At 49.1% G+C, this 17921-nt stretch overlaps 1 protein-coding gene across 1 annotated transcript in view; it reads left to right on the plus strand.

Moving 5' to 3' along the window:
- Positions 1-17921, plus strand: part of LOC144488521 (uncharacterized) — a 54517-nt gene that overhangs the window by 16444 nt on the left and 20152 nt on the right. Inside the window, exon 3 of the mRNA XM_078206570.1 lies at positions 17051-17119. Within this exon, the coding sequence (XP_078062696.1) occupies positions 17051-17119 (69 nt within the window). The remainder of the gene's footprint in view (positions 1-17050; positions 17120-17921) is intronic.

Genomic DNA, 17921 nt, shown 5'->3' on the forward strand with positions numbered 1-17921 from the left:
AGAACATGCCCCTGTCTACATCAATGAGGACGAAGTAGAAAGGGTCGAGAGCTTCAGGTTTTCAAGTGTCCACATCACCAACAACCTGTCCTGGTCCCACCATGCCGACACTATAGTTAAGAAAGCCCACCAAAGCCTCTGCTTTCCCAGAAGACTAAGGAAATTTGGCATGTCAGCTATGACTCTCAGCAACTTTTACAGATGCACCATAGAAAACATTCTTTCTGGTTGTATCACAGCTTGGTATGGCTCCTGCTTTTCCCAAGACCGCAAGGAACTACAAAAAGTTGTGAATGTAGCCCAATCCATCACGCAAACCAGCCTCCCATCCATTGACTCTGTCTATACTTCCTGCTGCCTTGGCAAAGCAGCCAGCATAATTAAGGACCCCATGCACCCTGGACATTCTCTCTTCCACCTTTTTCCGTCGGGAAAAAGATACAAAAGTCTGAGGTCACATACCAACTGACTCGAGAACAGCTTCTTCCCTGCTGCTGTCAGACTTTTGAATGGACTTACCTTGCATTAAGTTGATCTTTCTCTACACCCTAGCTATGACTGTAACACTGCATTCTGCACTCTCTTGTTTCCTTCTCTATGAACGGTATGCTTTGTCTGTATAGCACGCAAGAAGCAATACTTTTCACTGTATACTAATACATGTGACAAATCAAATCAAATCAGAAATATTATTTAGCAGGTTGTAGAAACTGCAGAGAGGCATTTGAACAGTACTGAGGAATTGGCAGATGGTTTCCAGTTCAAAACTGAAAGGGAGTCACTACCAGTTCACTTGATAAATTACACTTTGTATTAACTAATAACTTAAGAGTATTGAAATATTTTACTTGCATTGCTCTGGCATGCAACTTTTCATATCTATTTGAGTTTGCATTCCTGTCCTTTGTTCACTCAATCACAACCGCAAGTATTTAAATATGGGAACAGGGATTAATAGGTTTCTAACTGTCAACCTTAACAACACAATAATTACACATATTGATGTAGTGTGATGCAGATTGGCATTCTGTATCTTTAATTCTTTATCTTTGTTGGAGACTATCAATTAAAGGTGATGCACACCACTGAAATATGTAGTAAAATCAAAGAGAATTACTTCCGTCTGTCGGCCCTATCCCGTGGCTAATTCTACATGGGTGGAAGGCTGCAGCTGGGCTACACGGATTGTTTGAATGATGAATATTGCATAGTGTAAGATGGAAGAGAAAAGACATTGAAAGTATATAGGAGGCAGCAGGTTTCTTGTGGCAGTGCTTTTGGGGAGCCTGGGGACACATTGCTTTATAATGTGATAATGCCATACGGGTGATAATATTTGGACCACTAATAGAAAACAGAAACTAGAAGCAGGAGTGGGCCAGTCAGCCCTTCGCGCCTGATCCATCATTCACTATGATCATGGCTGATCATCGAATTCAATATCCTGATTTCCCCCTTCTCCCCCATATCCCTTGATCCCTTTAGCCCCAAGAGTTGTATCTAATGTCTTCTTGAAATCAGACAACATTTTGGCCCAACTACATTCTGTGGTGGTGAATTCCACACATCATCCTCTGGGTGAAGAAATTTCTCCTCACCTCAGGCCTAAAAGATTTACCCCTTATCCTCAAATTATGACTACTAGTTCTGGACTCCCTCACATTGGGGAACATTCTTTCTGAATCTACCCTGTCTAACCCTGTTAGAATTTTAGAAGTTTCTATGAGATCCCCTCTCACTCTTCGAAACTCCAGTGAATATAATCCTAACTGACTAAATCTCTCCTCACATGACAGACCTGTCATCCCAGGAATGAGCCTGGTAAACCTTCGCTGTACTCCCTCTATAGCAAGGACATCCTTCCTCAGATAAGGACACCAAAACTGCACACACTATTCCAGGTGTGGCCTCACCAATACCCTATACAATTGCAGCAAAACATCCCTATCCTTATACTCAAATCCGTTTGCTATGGAGGCCAACATACCATTTGCGCACTTTCCTGTCCGCTGTACCTGCGCGCTTATCTTCAGTGACTGATGTACAAAGACACCAAGGCCTTGCTGAGGATTCACCTCTCTCAATTTACACCCATTCAAGTAATAATCTGTCTCCCTATTATTGCCACCAAAGTGGAAATCCTCACATTCATCCACATTATACTGCATCTGACATGCAAATGCCCACACACTCAGTTTGTCCAAATCACGCTGAAGCATCTCTGCATCCTCCCCACAGCTCACCATCCTACCCAATTTTGCATCATCTGCTAATTTGGAGAAAATGAAGTGATTGCATAAATCTGTTGGATTTTATTGCTACCTCATGGATTGATTTCCACGATGCTGAAAAAAACTGTTTATCTGTGTCTTTATTTCATAGATACATAATCCATTAAATATCTCTCTCTCTCTCTCTGTCTCTCACATGACGTCCCCCCCGTCCCCTCTCCCCGTCATCCCCCCCCGTCGCCCCTCCCTCTCTGTCGCCCCTCCCTCTCTGTCGCCCCTCCCTCTCTGTCGCCCCTCCCTCTCTGTCGCCCCCCCCTCTCTGTCGCCCCCCCCTCTCTGTCGCCCCCCCCTCTCTGTCGCCCATCCCTCTCTGTCGCCCATCCCTCTCTGTCGCCCATCCCTCTCTGTCGCCCCTCCCTCTCTGTCGCCCCTCCCTCTCTGTCGCCCCTCCCTCTCTGTCGCCCCTCCCTCTCTGTCGCCCCTCCCTCTCTGTCGCCCCTCCCTCTCTGTCGCCCCTCCCTCTCTGTCGCCCCTCCCTCTCTGTCGCCCCTCCCTCTCTGTCGCCCCTCCCTCTCTGTCGCCCCTCCCTCTCTGTCGCCCCTCCCTCTCTGTCGCCCCTCCCTCTCTGTCGCCCCTCCCTCTCTGTCGCCCCTCCCTCTCTGTCGCCCCTCCCTCTCTGTCGCCCCTCCCTCTCTGTCGCCCCTCCCTCTCTGTCGCCCCTCCCTCTCTGTCGCCCCTCCCTCTCTGTCGCCCCTCCCTCTCTGTCGCCCCTCCCTCTCTGTCGCCCCTCCCTCTCTGTCGCCCCTCCCTCTCTGTCGCCCCTCCCTCTCTGTCGCCCCTCCCTCTCTGTCGCCCCTCCCTCTCTGTCGCCCCTCCCTCTCTGTCGCCCCTCCCTCTCTGTCGCCCCTCCCTCTCTGTCGCCCCTCCCTCTCTGTCGCCCCTCCCTCTCTGTCGCCCCTCCCTCTCTGTCGCCCCTCCCTCTCTGTCGCCCCTCCCTCTCTGTCGCCCCTCCCTCTCTGTCGCCCCTCCCTCTCTGTCGCCCCTCCCTCTCTGTCGCCCCTCCCTCTCTGTCGCCCCTCCCTCTCTGTCGCCCCTCCCTCTCTGTCGCCCCTCCCTCTCTGTCGCCCCTCCCTCTCTGTCGCCCCTCCCTCTCTGTCGCCCCTCCCTCTCTGTCGCCCCTCCCTCTCTGTCGCCCCTCCCTCTCTGTCGCCCCTCCCTCTCTGTCGCCCCTCCCTCTCTGTCGCCCCTCCCTCTCTGTCGCCCCTCCCTCTCTGTCGCCCCTCCCTCTCTGTCGCCCCTCCCTCTCTGTCGCCCCTCCCTCTCTGTCGCCCCTCCCTCTCTGTCGCCCCTCCCTCTCTGTCGCCCCTCCCTCTCTGTCGCCCCCCCCTCTCTGTCGCCCCCCCCTACTCCGTCCGCCCCCCCCTACTCCGTCCGCCCCCCCATGCTCCGTCCGGCCCCCCCTACCCCGTCCGGCCCCCCCTACCCCGTCCGGCCCCCCCTACCCCGTCCGGCCCCCCCTACCCCGTCCGGCCCCCCCAACCCCGTCCGGCCCCCCCTACCCCGTCCGGCCCCCCCTACCCCGTCCGGCCCCCCCTACCCCGTCCGGCCCCCCCTACCCCGTCCGGCCCCCCCTACCCCGTCCGGCCCCCCCTACCCCGTCCGGCCCCCCCTACCCCGTCCGGCCCCCCCTACCCCGTCCGGCCCCCCCTACCCCGTCCGGCCCCCCCTACCCCGTCCGGCCCCCCCTACCCCGTCCGGCCCCCCCTACCCCGTCCGGCCCCCCCTACCCCGTCCGGCCCCCCCTACCCCGTCCGGCCCCCCCTACCCCGTCCGGCCCCCCCTACCCCGTCCGGCCCCCCCTACCCCGTCCGGCCCCCCCTACCCCGTCCGGCCCCCCCTACCCCGTCCGGCCCCCCCTACCCCGTCCGGCCCCCCCTACCCCGTCCGGCCCCCCCTACCCCGTCCGGCCCCCCCTACCCCGTCCGGCCCCCCCTACCCCGTCCGGCCCCCCCTACCCCGTCCGGCCCCCCCTACCCCGTCCGGCCCCCCCTACCCCGTCCGGCCCCCCCTACCCCGTCCGGCCCCCCCTACCCCGTCCGGCCCCCCCTACCCCGTCCGGCCCCCCCTACCCCGTCCGGCCCCCCCTACCCCGTCGGCCCCCCCTACCCCGTCGGCCCCCCCTACCCCGTCGGCCCCCCCTACCCCGTCGGCCCCCCCTACCCCGTCGGCCCCCCCTACCCCGTCGGCCCCCCCTACCCCGTCGGCCCCCCCTACCCCGTCGGCCCCCCCTACCCCGTCGGCCCCCCCTACCCCGTCGGCCCCCCCTACCCCGTCGGCCCCCCCTACCCCGTCGGCCCCCCCTACCCCGTCGGCCCCCCCTACCCCGTCGGCCCCCCCTACCCCGTCGGCCCCCCCTACCCCGTCGGCCCCCCCTACCCCGTCGGCCCCCCCTACCCCGTCGGCCCCCCCTACCCCGTCGGCCCCCCCTACCCCGTCGGCCCCCCCTACCCCGTCGGCCCCCCCTACCCCGTCGGCCCCCCCTACCCCGTCGGCCCCCCCTACCCCGTCGGCCCCCCCTACCCCGTCGGCCCCCCCCTACCCCGTCGGCCCCCCCTACCCCGTCGGCCCCCCCCTACCCCGTCGGCCCCCCCCTACCCCGTCGGCCCCCCCCCCACTCCGTCGCCCCCCCCCCCTACTCCGTCCCCCCCCCTACTCCGTCGGCCCCCCCCCCTACTCCGTCGCCCCCCCCCCTACTCCGTCGGCCCCCCCCCCTCTCCGTCGGCCCCCCCCTCTCTCTGCCTCTCTCACTCTTCTCAGCTGAAGAGTAGGATTGATCACAAACCTCCCAGCAATTGGATCCACCAAATTGCAATTCTTTGCATTCGTGCATGCTGATATGTCCTGTGCACCTTCAGCAGGAATGAGATCCTCCAAGGAATCATCCTCCTATATCTCCAGCAAAGTTGAAGCAAGCAAACTGCTGATCTTAGCAATCACCATAATCAGTCTACTCATAATTCAGTAATTGTCAAAGTAAAGTCAGCATGTGTGTCAGAGATATTATTAATCCTGTCCCCAGGCAGCTGCAAGTTCTCAGTCTCTCCATCCCCAGTTGAGAGGGAGACAAGATGTGCCACTTATCATCATGGCCGCCACCCATCCATCTGTAAGCTGCACAAATTGTGGGGGTCACCTCCAGTTTCTACAGGAGTAAGCAAACAGATCTATGGGTTAGTGATGATCATGTCTTCTGTGAATAATTGTGTGGTCAATTAAAGTTTGGGGTGAGTGACAGTGATTGATATGTGAGGTGGTAGAGAAGTGCAATAGAATAAGGAGGATAGGTGCTGCTGAAACTGAAGTAGGTGTGAGGAGTGAAGCTTGATCAAACAGAGTGAAAGGGGTGGGGTTACACCACAGGATGTAGATGAACCAACAAATATATTCACTTTCTCTGACAGAGTTAGGCCATTAAACCGCTTCCTGCACAGCATTCAAGACCTAAGCGCAATGCTTTTGCTGCACTTCTCCTCAGCCACCTCAAAGTCTACTTTCTTGATAACAACTGCCAGGTTTCTTTTTCCCTTGGCTGGGGAAAAGTATGTTCCTCATGCTCCTGACTGCAATCAGGGAAGCAGCATTGAACCTAGATGCTGACATTGCTCTCTGTCCATCCTCAACACCCCGTCACTCCCTCCAAATTCAATTTCTGCATTGGCCCTTTCAGTTGTGGACTTCAGGTTACATTGTGCAGGTGTGCATCACACAAGTACCCAGGTAGTCCCATTCTCCAGCTCTATCCCCTCTTAATTCATCACTGTATCCAGCTCTCTTTTGGAACCTCTTATGGAATCTGCCTCCACCAGTCTCCCAGGCAGCGCATTCCAAATCCCAGTAAAGACGTTTCTCCTTATCTCACTCCTACCTCTCTTGCTGACCATCTTGAAATTGTGACCCCCTAGTCAGTAACATACCAACTAGTGTAAACGGAATATCCAGAATAAACAGAATGGGCGGCATGGTGGCACAGTTGTTAGCATTGCTGCCTCACAGCTCCAGGGAACCGGGTTCAATTCTGGCCTTGGGTGACTGTGTGGAGTTTGCACGTTCTCCCCGTGTCTACGTGGGTTTCCTCCAGGTGCTCCGGTTTCCTCCCACCGTCCAAAGATGTGTGGGTTAGATGTATTGGCTATGATAAATTGCCCCTTAATGTCACGGGATGCATAGGTTAGAGGGATTAGCGGGGTAAATATGTGGGGTTACGGGGATAGGGCCTGGGTGGGATCATTGTCAGTGCAGGTTCGATGGGCCAAATGGCCCCCTCCTGCATTGCAGGGATTCTATGATCCTTCTTTACTCTGTCAAAATTGTTCATAATTTTGGACACCTCAATAAGGTTACCTCTTAATCTTTTCTGCTCCAAGGAGAATAAGCCCAATTTCTGTAATCTTTCATTGTGTCTAAAATTCCCCACTCCTGGTTTCATTCTATTAAATCTCCTTTGCACTCTGAGGCTTTAACGTCCTTCCTTAAATAAGGTGCCCAGAACTGAACATAATACTCCAAATGTGGTCTGACCAATGAGTTGTACAGGTGTAGTATCACTTCCTTGCTTTTATACTTTGTGCCTCTATTTATAAACCCAAGTGTCCTATAAACCTTCTTAACAACTGCTTCAACTTGCCTGGTCACCTTCAGAGAATTATGCACTTGAACCCTGAGGTCCCTCTGCTCCTGTATTCCCCTCAAAGTTGTACCATTGAGCTTGTATTGCCTCCCCATGTTTCTTCTACCAGAATGCATTACCTCACATTTCGCTGCATTGAAATTCATCTGCCAGGTGTCTGCCCGTTTGGCCAACTTGTCATTGTGCCTGAAGTCGCTCAGCGTCATCCTCACAATTCACTCTTTTCCCTAGCTTTGTATCACCTGGAAATTTAGAGCTTTTGCCCTCAACCCCCATCTCTAAATCATAGAATGCCTACAGTGCAGAAGGCGGCCATTTGGCCCATCGAGTCTGCACCGACAGCAATCCCACCCAGGCTCTTTCCCCTGTTGTACCTGTTAATTCTCAGATACTTTCAACCAGTTTACTTACTCCAAGGTTTTACCCCGGTGCCCTTATTTGCAAGGTGGACAAAGGACAAACACAAGTAAAGATTCAACAAGTTTATTAAATAACACTATTAACCCTTAAATTACCCACATAAAACAAGAGGATACCCCAGCAGATTTAAGTATACTACCCGTAAAGATGGCTTGGTTAAACTGCAGGCCCGATTCTCTGAGTCCCTCTGGTCTGTTGTCACGAAGATGAGTCTCGATGGCCGCTTCTTCCTTCCTTCCTTGTCTGGTCAGTCTTCTGAATGGTCACGGCTGTCTCCCCTGTCGAGTCTTCGCTCCTTGTGCCTCTGAGTGTGAACCTTTATCCCCAGCCTGCTTGCCTTTCCAGAAACTTCTCTGGCTTCTGGCCAATGAGGTCCCAGGAGGGGGTTCCAATACCCAGTGGGTTTCTTGATGTCTGCCTGACAGGACACCAGGGTCCGCCTCCCAGGTGTCCATCTCCATGTTGTTGAACTTGTTATCAGGTAAGGTTTCTACAGGGTCTCTTGGTGACAGAAAGTCTGGCCCGATCTGGGCTTCTAACAATAGACCGATGCATTTCAATGAGGTGCCATGATCTCCTGCTAAGTCTCAAGTAGAGTGTAACGACCTTTGATGGGTGGTTGATGGGTCAGGCCCAGACACATTTGTGTATTGTACAATTGGCCTGCCTGAGGTTTGACTGTGTTTGATTTCAAAATGCCCAATTCTTTAATTTAGGATATCCAATTTTATCAGCCTTAAAACTAGGCCCTGTTTATATCACCACACCCCATAACCCCACATATTTGCCCTGCTAATCCCCCGACACTAAGGGGCAATTTAGCATGGCCAATCCACCAAATCCGGAACATCTTTGGACTGTGGGTGGAAACTGAAGCACCCAGAGGAAACTCCTGCAGACAGGGGGAGAATGTGCAAACTCCACACAGACTGTGGCCCAAGACCAGAATTGTGGCAGCGGTGCTAACCACTATGCCACCGTGCCACCCCTGACTTGTTTGAAAAAGGAAGATTGAGATCCCATTGATGTCCAACTTCTCTGTAATGGTTGCTAAATTGTACCCTTGGATGGATAATTTAATAATGCAAATAGAAATAAATGTGTATGATATGATAGCCATTACAGAGATGCGGTTGCAAAGTGACCAGGGATAGGATCTGAATATTCAAGGTATTTGACATTTCAGGAGGAAAGGAAAAGGAGATACAAGTTATCTCAGTTAATAAAGGATATTAGTAGAGAAGGTCAAGATGGGCTTGGGTGAAGATACCCAAGCCCATCCTTTTCAGAAAAGGAAAGAAGTCGTTTGGTGGGACTTGTTTATAAGCGCTCAAACAGGAGCCACACATTGGGTCAGAATATGTATCAAGAAATTATGGGTGAGTTCAAGACCGGTACTGCAATCATCATGGTAGCTATCATCTCCAGGCCATTTTCAGGATGGCATACTGTAACCAGTAGAGTGCCACAGGGGTCAGTGTTGAGGCCAACTATTTACAATATATGCCAATGACTTGGATGAAAGGACCGGCTGCATTGTAGCCAAAGTTGCTGCTGATATTAAGGTAGGAATGCAAGGAGGAGGATACAGAGTTTGCCAAAGGATATAGATAGGTTAGTACTGGGCAAAAATTTGTAAGTGGAATATAACGTGGGAAAATGAGAGTTGCCCACTTCGGCAGAAAAATAAAAGAACAGAATATTATTTAAATGGAGAGAGGCTGCAGAATGCTGTGGTACAAAGGGATCTGGTGTCCTTGTAGATGAATCATAAAAAGTCAACATGTAGAGACAGCAAGAAATTCAGAAGGCAAATAGAATGTTGTCCTTTATTGCAAGAAATTTGGAATATTAAAGTGAAGAAATCTTGCTGCAACTGTACAGGGCATTGGTAAGATTGCATCTAGAGTACTGTCTACAGGTTTGGTTGATCACTTAAGGAGGAACTTGCTTGCATTCCTGAGATGAAAGGGTCGTTTTCTGAGGGAAGGTTGAGCAGATTGGCCAATATTCAGTGGAGTTTAGAAGAAAGCGAGGTGATATAACGAAATACAAGATTCTGAGGAGGCTTCACAAGCTAGAGGCTGAGAGGATGTTTCGACTCATGGAGGAATCTAGAACTAGTTTAAAAATAAGGGATCACCCATTAATGGTGAAGATGAGGAATTTCTTCTGAGGGTTGTTAGTATTTGGAATTGTCTTCCGTATTAAGATGGGTCATCAAATATATTCAAGGCTGAGTTTGATAGATTTGTGATTGACAAGTCCAGGGTAATAGGAGGCGAGAAGGAAAGTGGACTTAAGGCTACAATGGGCGGCACAGTGGTTAACACTGCTGCCTCGCAGCGCCAGAGACCTGGATTTGATTCCCGGCTTGGGTCACAGTCTGTGTGGAGTCTGCACATTCTCCCCGTATTTGCGTGGGCTTCCACCGGATGCTCAGGTTTCTTCCCACAGCCCAAAAAACATGCTGGTTAGGTGGATTGGCCATGCTAAATCCTCACTCAGTGTACCCGAACAGGCACCGGAATCTGGCGACTAGGGGATTTTCACAGTAAATTCATTGCAGTGTTAATGTAGGCCTACTTCTGACACTAATAAATAAACTTTAAATCAGATAAGCCATGATTGTATGGAATTGCGGAGCAGGCTTGAGGGGCCGAATGGCCTACTCTATTTCTTATGTTTTTGAGATGAATTTGTGTTTAAGTCACTTGCTTTACTTATCTCTGAACCCTAACTTCAACTCGGTATATATTTTCCCTTCTCACTAGGGTTGCCAAACTTCCCAGAATGGCCAGAAAACTCCCAGGATTGCTCCCAACCTGGCAGTTATTAAAAACAGCCAAGGAGATTTTAAACGATTGGACTCCCCATTAGTCAATTGACTCTCATGCGGCACCCAGAGTGTATTTTACTGAGCAGAATTTTACAGGCAGGCTGGACAGCACTCCTGCGCAGGCGCAGCCAGCATGGCAACATTGCATCATGGCCACTCGCGTGTACTAAGCTCCTGGACGCCTCTGCTTGCTGCAATGCCTTTTTCCCCCCCCCACCACACTGAGGTGATGTGGCAGAGGAATCAACACATCTGTAGGAAATAGGCATGGGCGCAAGTCCATGGTCCTGGGGTTTGTTAGCCTGTGGAATTCTCTTCCCCAGAGAGCAGTGGAACTGGGTCATTGAATATATTCAAGGCTGTTAGGGAAATTTTTGATGGACAAGGGAGTTATGGGGGATAGGCATGAAAGCAGAGTCGAGGCCACAATCAGATCAGCTGTAATCTTATTGAATATTGGAGCAGAGTCGAGGGCCAAATGGCCTACTTCTGTTCCTAATTCTTGTACAAATAACTGATGGTCTGCATGCCAGAAGAAGGGAAGAGAGAAGCAGGCAGCACGTGTATGTGGTTTTGCCAGGATAGCATTTCTCCCCACTGCAATGGTCTGTATTCTGATGGAAGGTAGATGTGGCTTTGCAGATATTATGTCTAAACACAGTGATGTTCCACAGCCTCACATATCTACCAGTGCAAAAGGTGCCCTGCTTCAACGGCCTGAGCAATTATGATTATTTAGACATGCTGAGGTTGACACGCTGCTGGCTAATTTACAAAGCCATTCCCTAAAGCCCTACCAAAGGTGGCCAGGAATTTTTTTTTCATTCGTGGGACATGGGCGTCACTGGCTGGCCAACATTTATTGCCCATTCCGAATCACCCTTGGACTGAGTGACTTGCTAGGCCATTTCCGAGGGCAGTTGAGAGTCAACCACATTTCTGTGGCTCTGGAGTCACATGTGGGCCAGACCAGATAAGAACGGTAGATTTCCTTCCCTAAAGGACATTCGTGAACCAGATGGGTTTTTCCAACAATCAACAGTGGTTTCATGGTCATCAGTCAATTTTTCATTCCAGATTTTTTTTTTTAAATTCAAATTCCACCATCTGCCATGGCGGGATTCGAACCCAGGTCCCCAGAATTAGCTGAGTTTCTGGGTTGATAGTCTAGCAATAATACCACCAGGCCATCATCTCCCCTATTGCTCCATGTTCTGGTAATCTACCCACTGTTTGCTCACATAGATGGTACACTCTGTAAACATTCTTCTTTTATCAGATGGACTTGAAAAAAATCCCTAGATTTGAATTCAGAAGCTAATATCTGATGTTGTTCATGGATTTCAGTTTCTATAATGCTACACCCCACTGCATCGATATGCTCTATGTTCCCCATCTCAGGATCTAGAGTCTCCAAGGTCAATATCTTTGGCCATAATACCCAGGCTATTACATGAAGAACCAGGTTTGCTTTTTTTTTGTAACATACTTTTAAGAATTTCTAAATTAATCATTTGAAGTACAAACTTGCATGGAAAACCACCAAGGATGTTTGTGGCCAGTATTGTATCATCCGCTTTAGCCATGTCATTGCTTACGATCTAACGTGGTTAAAAACTCTTCACTGCCACCTCATCGATCACTGCTTAACACTAAGATTGTAGAACGTCAGCCTGTTCATTTTTGGGGAGTGAGTCATATCACACGCTAACTCAGGCACATACTCGCGCTCTCAGCTGAAACTGCTCAATTTAGTTTCACTGATAGTACTTACTGTGAGTAAGCACTTCCACTTATGGGGAGATTCCTGGAATAATGTACCTGTGATAAAAATGTTTCTCAAAAAAATAGCAGAGAGGGAAAGGAAATGTGCTAAAGAGAGAAAGGAGGTGATGTGGCAGGTAGAGTGAGAAGATGATGTACAGAGAGAGAGGCAAGGGGAAAACAACAAAAGGAAACCGAAGAGGGAGAGCCAAGCAAAGAGCATTCACAAGAAGGAAAAGCTGAATAAGGGTGACCGAGCAGGAATGGAAACTGATCAAGAGTGAGGGTCATTAATTTCTGCTGGTCCTATCAGCAACACCCTTCATGGGTGGTATGAGATCTGAAAGTTGATTTTTTTTTTGTAGTGCCTTCAGTTGATGTTCTCAGACTTTGCTCCATTTGTATGCAGTATTTGCCCTACATGAATACAAACAGAATCTCCCTTAGGCATTCCAGTTAATGCCCTTTCTATCTTCATATTGATTAGTTGCCCTCGCTCCAGGAACATAGCAGAGCAACTATATTCCTACAAAGTTCTTTGCTGTGCAGCTGCCAATAAATAACATGGTCAAATTTACTATTCTGGCACTGCTTACTCTACCCCACTACAGCAACTCTGACCCACATTGGAATTCAAACCAATCTGTCTTGCACTTCTTCCTTTTGTTTAGTAGTGGTATTCCCTGAGCTGTCACCAAAGCTTCTAACTGGCTCAATGTCAGATTTTGTTTACCTGCGTAACGCACCGATGGGGAAGAAAGGGGCAGTCTTTTCATAAAAACCTAATTTATTAAAAGCTTAACATTACTCACCTCCTTCACCAAATTTGCAAACTGGAACAAGCATTTAACTCAGTGGTTGAATTTGTGCCGCTGTGTAAGAAAGTGCAGGGTTCAAGCCCCACTCCCAGCAAGCAGACTGGAGAGAGATACTCCTGTCTGGGGGTTGTGAGTGCCAAGCTCCTATTGTGTGGGTTCGGGAATCCATAAACCTCCTGCCATATATGACTAAACACCTTATTGGCTGATATAAAGGTGGTTAAGGCCATAGAAGGTGCATTCATGTCAAAGTAAGAAGGGAAAAACAACAAAATTTGAGACAGCTAACTATAAAATCTGGCATTAACTCGACACAGACGTAATTCCCTTGTGATTGTAAAGGCGTTTTTACTTTTTACAAGACTTTCTCTGCCTTGGGATATTTCATTTACTTTTTTTAACATTTATAACATTTCTTTTAATGTTCCTGGCATGCCAATTTCATTTCCTATTGCAGCTCTCTTGATCCACCCCAGGACATTACTGTAGAAAGTCCATTAGCCATTGCCAAATGTGCTGGTCTGTTCTCGTGAAGGGTCATTGACCTATTAACTCTGTTTCTCTCCAAGGAATACGCCTGACCTGCTGAGTGTTTCCAGCATTTTCTGGGTTTTTTAAGATTAAAAGTCCTGGAACAGTAAGCTTTGCTTGTTATTTGGATATTGTCAGTTTCTACATCGAGTCCGACTGTGTCAAAACCCAGGATTAAAAAGAATGGAGTTTACAGAGAGACTTATAGGGTGGAATTCTCCCAAAAAAGTTTTAAGTGTCGAATTCACGGGACAACTGAAGTAATTCACGCTGGGTTTTTTTCACTGGGAGTTCAGACCAGATTCTCCCACACTCTGTGCACTGCAGAGGCCACTGCGTGCACAGTGGTCCCGAACTGTCAGTCTCTTGTTTGCTGGCCAGCTCGATTACCAGCCCGGGACCCCCGCAGTGCTGCCCCTGCCCGATTGTGGCCCCTTGTCCATTCATGGGCCAGTCCTGAAACACCGTCCCAGCTTGCCCTGATCTCCAGCTCCTCCCCTCCCACAGGCAGACACCCCCCCCCCCCCCACTGGCAGAACACCCCATCAGCGCCCCCCACCCCCTCCCCCCCACATCCCACCCTGATCGCTGGCCTCGCTTCAGCCCCGACCAAATACCAATGCAGAGTGGCAGCGGGACTCTCCACCCCACCGATCACCCTCCAATGCCCCGCCCCAGTAGGCCCTGCCCCTTTGGCACTGCCTCATGTCCAGTCGGCAGTGCCAAGGTGCCCCCAGGCATGGGCACTTTACCCCTTGGGCAGTGCCAGGGCACAGGCTGGCACTGCTAGGGTGCCCATGACCGGGGCACCACTTCCCCACCGTTTGACCCCCTGAGGGGCCCCGATTGCCCCCCGCCCCCCCCCCCCCTCCCCCTTCACTCCAGCGGGGTCGTCCCACTAGTTTCCCGAAAATGGGGAGCTGTAGTATTCCCAGCTGGAGTGAAACACACTGGCGGGGTTGGAGATGCTAGCGTACCCAGAGAATCCAGTCCCGGCCCCACTAATAGCAATTAAATTGTATGTAAAATACTATTTAAATGCCAGCCCCATCTCCCAGCCAATTTCCGGCGCCACGCAGACGCCACTGGAAATCCGGGTCTGGGAGACCCAAGTGCGGCACGAACGCCCACAGGAATCCTGCGAATTGGCCGACGCACAATTCTCCCAGCTCGCTGTGCTAGAAAATTAGCGCAGCGAGATGAGAGAATCGCCCCCATAATGCTTTCTTGCTAGTCAGTAACACGGAGTTGTAGAGCAGTCTGCTCCAAGTCTCTAATAATGACCAAAGTAGCTAAAAAAGGATGGATAATACAGATTTGCATTTTATAGCACTTTTTCATGACCACAAGAAGACCTAACGCAGTTTTCAATCAATTAAATATTTTTGAATGGTAGTCATTGTTGTGATGTAAGAATCACAGTGGCCATTTTGTTCAGTAAGCTCTCACAATATGACAATAACGAGACATTCAGTTTTGTGTAATGTTAATTCAGGAATAAATATCTTTCAGAACACTAGGAATAATTCCACTGTCCTTTGAAATAGTCTCATGGGACCTTTTCAGTTCAACTGAGACATCAGACAGGGTCTTGGTTTATGGAATAGAATCTTAGAGAGGCTTACTGCGCAGAAGGAGGCCATTTGGTTCTTCATGTCTGAACTGGCTCCTTGAAAGAGCAACTCGCGTAGTCCCACTTCCCCCACCTCATGGAGCTCAAATTTATTATCTTCTTGTGCTTATCTATTTCCCCTTTGAAAGCCAAAATTGATCTGTCTCCACCACACTCTCAACGCATTGCAGATCCTAACCACCCTCTGTGTAAAAAGAATTTTTCTTCTTGTTGCCATTGGTTCGCCTTTAAATGTGGCCTCTGGTTCTCAACCCTTATACCAATGAGAACAGTTTGTCCCCCTCTGTTCTGCCTGGCCACTTCATAATTTTGAACACGTTTACTAAACTTAGTCTCAACCTTCTCTTCAGTCAGGAGAACAACTCCAACTTATAGAATCATAGAAACCCTACAGTGCAGAAGGAGGCCATTCGGCCCATCGAGTCTGCACCGACCACAATCCCACCCAGGCCCCACCCCCACACATTTACCCGCTAATCCCTCTAACCTGTGCATCCCAGGACTCTATAAGGGGCAATTTTTTTTTTTAACCTGGCCAATCAACCTAACCCGCACATCTTTGGACTGTGGGAGGAAACCGGAGCACCCGGAGGAAACCCACGCAGACACAAGGAGAATGTGCAAACTCCACACAGACAGTGACCCGAGCCGGGAATCGAACCCGGGACCCTGGAGCTGTGAAGCAGCAGTGCTAACCACTGTGCTACCGTGCCGCCCCAACCAATCTTTTTTATTTTTATACTTCTCCAACCAATCTTTTTTATTCGTTCAGGGGATGTGGACGTCGCTGGCTGGGCCAGCATTTATTGCCCATCCCTAATTGCCCTTAAACTGAGTGTTTAGCCATTTCGCAGGTATTTAAGAATCAACCACACATTGCTGTGGGTCTGGAGTCACACATAGGCCAGACTAGGTTTTGACGGCAGATACCCTTCCCTAAAGGACATTAGCGAAGCAGATGGATTTTTGCGACAATCAATAATGCTTTTTATGCTCATCATTAGACTTTTAATTCCAAATTTTTATTGAATTCAAATTCCACCATCTGCCATGGTGGGATTCAAACCTGGGTCCCCAGAGCATTACCCATTATTAGTCTAGTCACAATGTCACAATGCCACTGCTTCCCCCTAAACTTTATATTGAGTCAGCCTAATTAACTGAAGTCTCTCATCCCTGGAATGATACTCTTATATCCTTCTAGCTTCCATGAGAGTACAGGTCATTGACCAGAAATGTCACATTTGATGACTGCTGTAAGTGCATCTGAGAGAGTGCTGAAAAGGTCACGACCATGGCTCTAGGGATGAGGAACATCAGTTACATGGCTAGATTGAGGGAGCTGGGCTGTTCTACTTGGAGAAGAGAGGTTTGAGAGGAGATTTGATAGAGGTATTCAAAATTTCAAGGGCTCTAGACAGAGTAGATTAGGTGAGAGGGCAAATGTTTCTGTTGGTGGAGAACCGGAGACCATTGATTTAAGGTTATTGGCAAAAGTAGCAACAGTGCCATGAGGAAAGTCTTTGAGCAGCATTGGTTAGGATTGAGAATGCAGTGTTTGAGTGTGTGGTGGAGGCACAAAGGGGAGTTGGATAAGCATCTGAAGAGAATGGATTTGAACAGCAACTGGGAAAAGCCAGGGGATTGCCACTAGGTGACTTGCTCTCGCAGAGAGGAAGTGCCAGTATGATGAGCTAATTGACCCCCTCCTGTGCTGTAACCATTCTATGACTCTATTGCCATGTATAACACTCTATGTATAGCTCTGGATTGGAGAAGGAGGATTCTGATTAACTATCTTACATTTATGGGTGATCGTGATAAAGTTTAATCCAGGCTAATTGGGACAATTCTTCTCATTCAGCGATTGAACAAAAATTGATCAAAAAGGTTTTTTTGAAGTTATTAAATAGAGTTCATGTTTTTAATGGCAGTATCAGATCCTCTGACATTATTTCCAGTATGAAACACATTCAATAAACAAAAACAATCACCAAAATCTTTGAAGTGAAGAAAATGTCCTCTGTAAAATGCAAGAAGGACATTGAGGTGGGATAAGCAGAAATTAGCTATTTGATATGCCTCAATGTACATTCAACTGTTTAATGTATTTTTCTTTTTCTTTAGACTTGTGCAAATCCTTCGATATCCTCAATCAAAGTAGAAGCTGATTCTAATGCACCAGTGGAAGAAACTGTAAGTAAGCATTTGCCACTCATGGAGAGCTTCTTTGCATCTTTCCACTACTGGACTTTCCCTTAAATCATCAGTTTAACCATGTAATAATTAACATTGCCAAGTACATGTCTGATCGGTGAACATACTTAATTGCTCAGTTACATGACTGATGCATTATCTTTAAAAATTATTTTATTTTATATTGGTTACACAAAGTATTATCCTTTAACCAGGTAAGTCTAGTATGCTAACCCAGAAAGCTAGCAGAAACTATTCTGACATCTTGCAAAAGGTAGCACAACCCTAAAATGCTGGCAATTTAAAATAACTTTAAAATATGCCTATCGCATGTGAAAAAAAATAGGCATACAAAAAGTGTAATGGGTCTTCGTGTTGCGATGTAAACTGCAGATTTACTGTCTATTCCTTTTAAAGCTGAAATAAAATGCTTAAGGTGCATATGTGTGGCTTGCTTAAGGTGCATATGTGTGGCTTGCAACTCTGCCCAACAGCCATTATTGAAGGATTTATTTTCTGTGACGCCTCAAGGCATTTCCCCCTTAAAAATATTGATTTTTGAAGCTATCGGATTTGTCGGTTTCTTTTATTTTTAAGTTGCTTCAGAAGGGAAAAGGGCATGATTGAATCGGAACCTTAGCCCACCAAACATTAGGTCAAAGTTCCAATGAAAGGTGGCAACCTAATGTGCATTTTAACCATTCTGTGGGGTGGTGGCAGGCGGGCTGGAGAGAAAAGAGTTGCTGGGAAAATGGGGGGCCATGTAAGGGCTGCTTCCTGACGTGTTCCTATTGTGTGGGAA

The sequence above is a fragment of the Mustelus asterias genome, unplaced genomic scaffold (assembly GCF_964213995.1).
Source record: "Mustelus asterias unplaced genomic scaffold, sMusAst1.hap1.1 HAP1_SCAFFOLD_1629, whole genome shotgun sequence".
NCBI classification, from domain to species: Eukaryota; Metazoa; Chordata; class Chondrichthyes; order Carcharhiniformes; family Triakidae; genus Mustelus; species Mustelus asterias.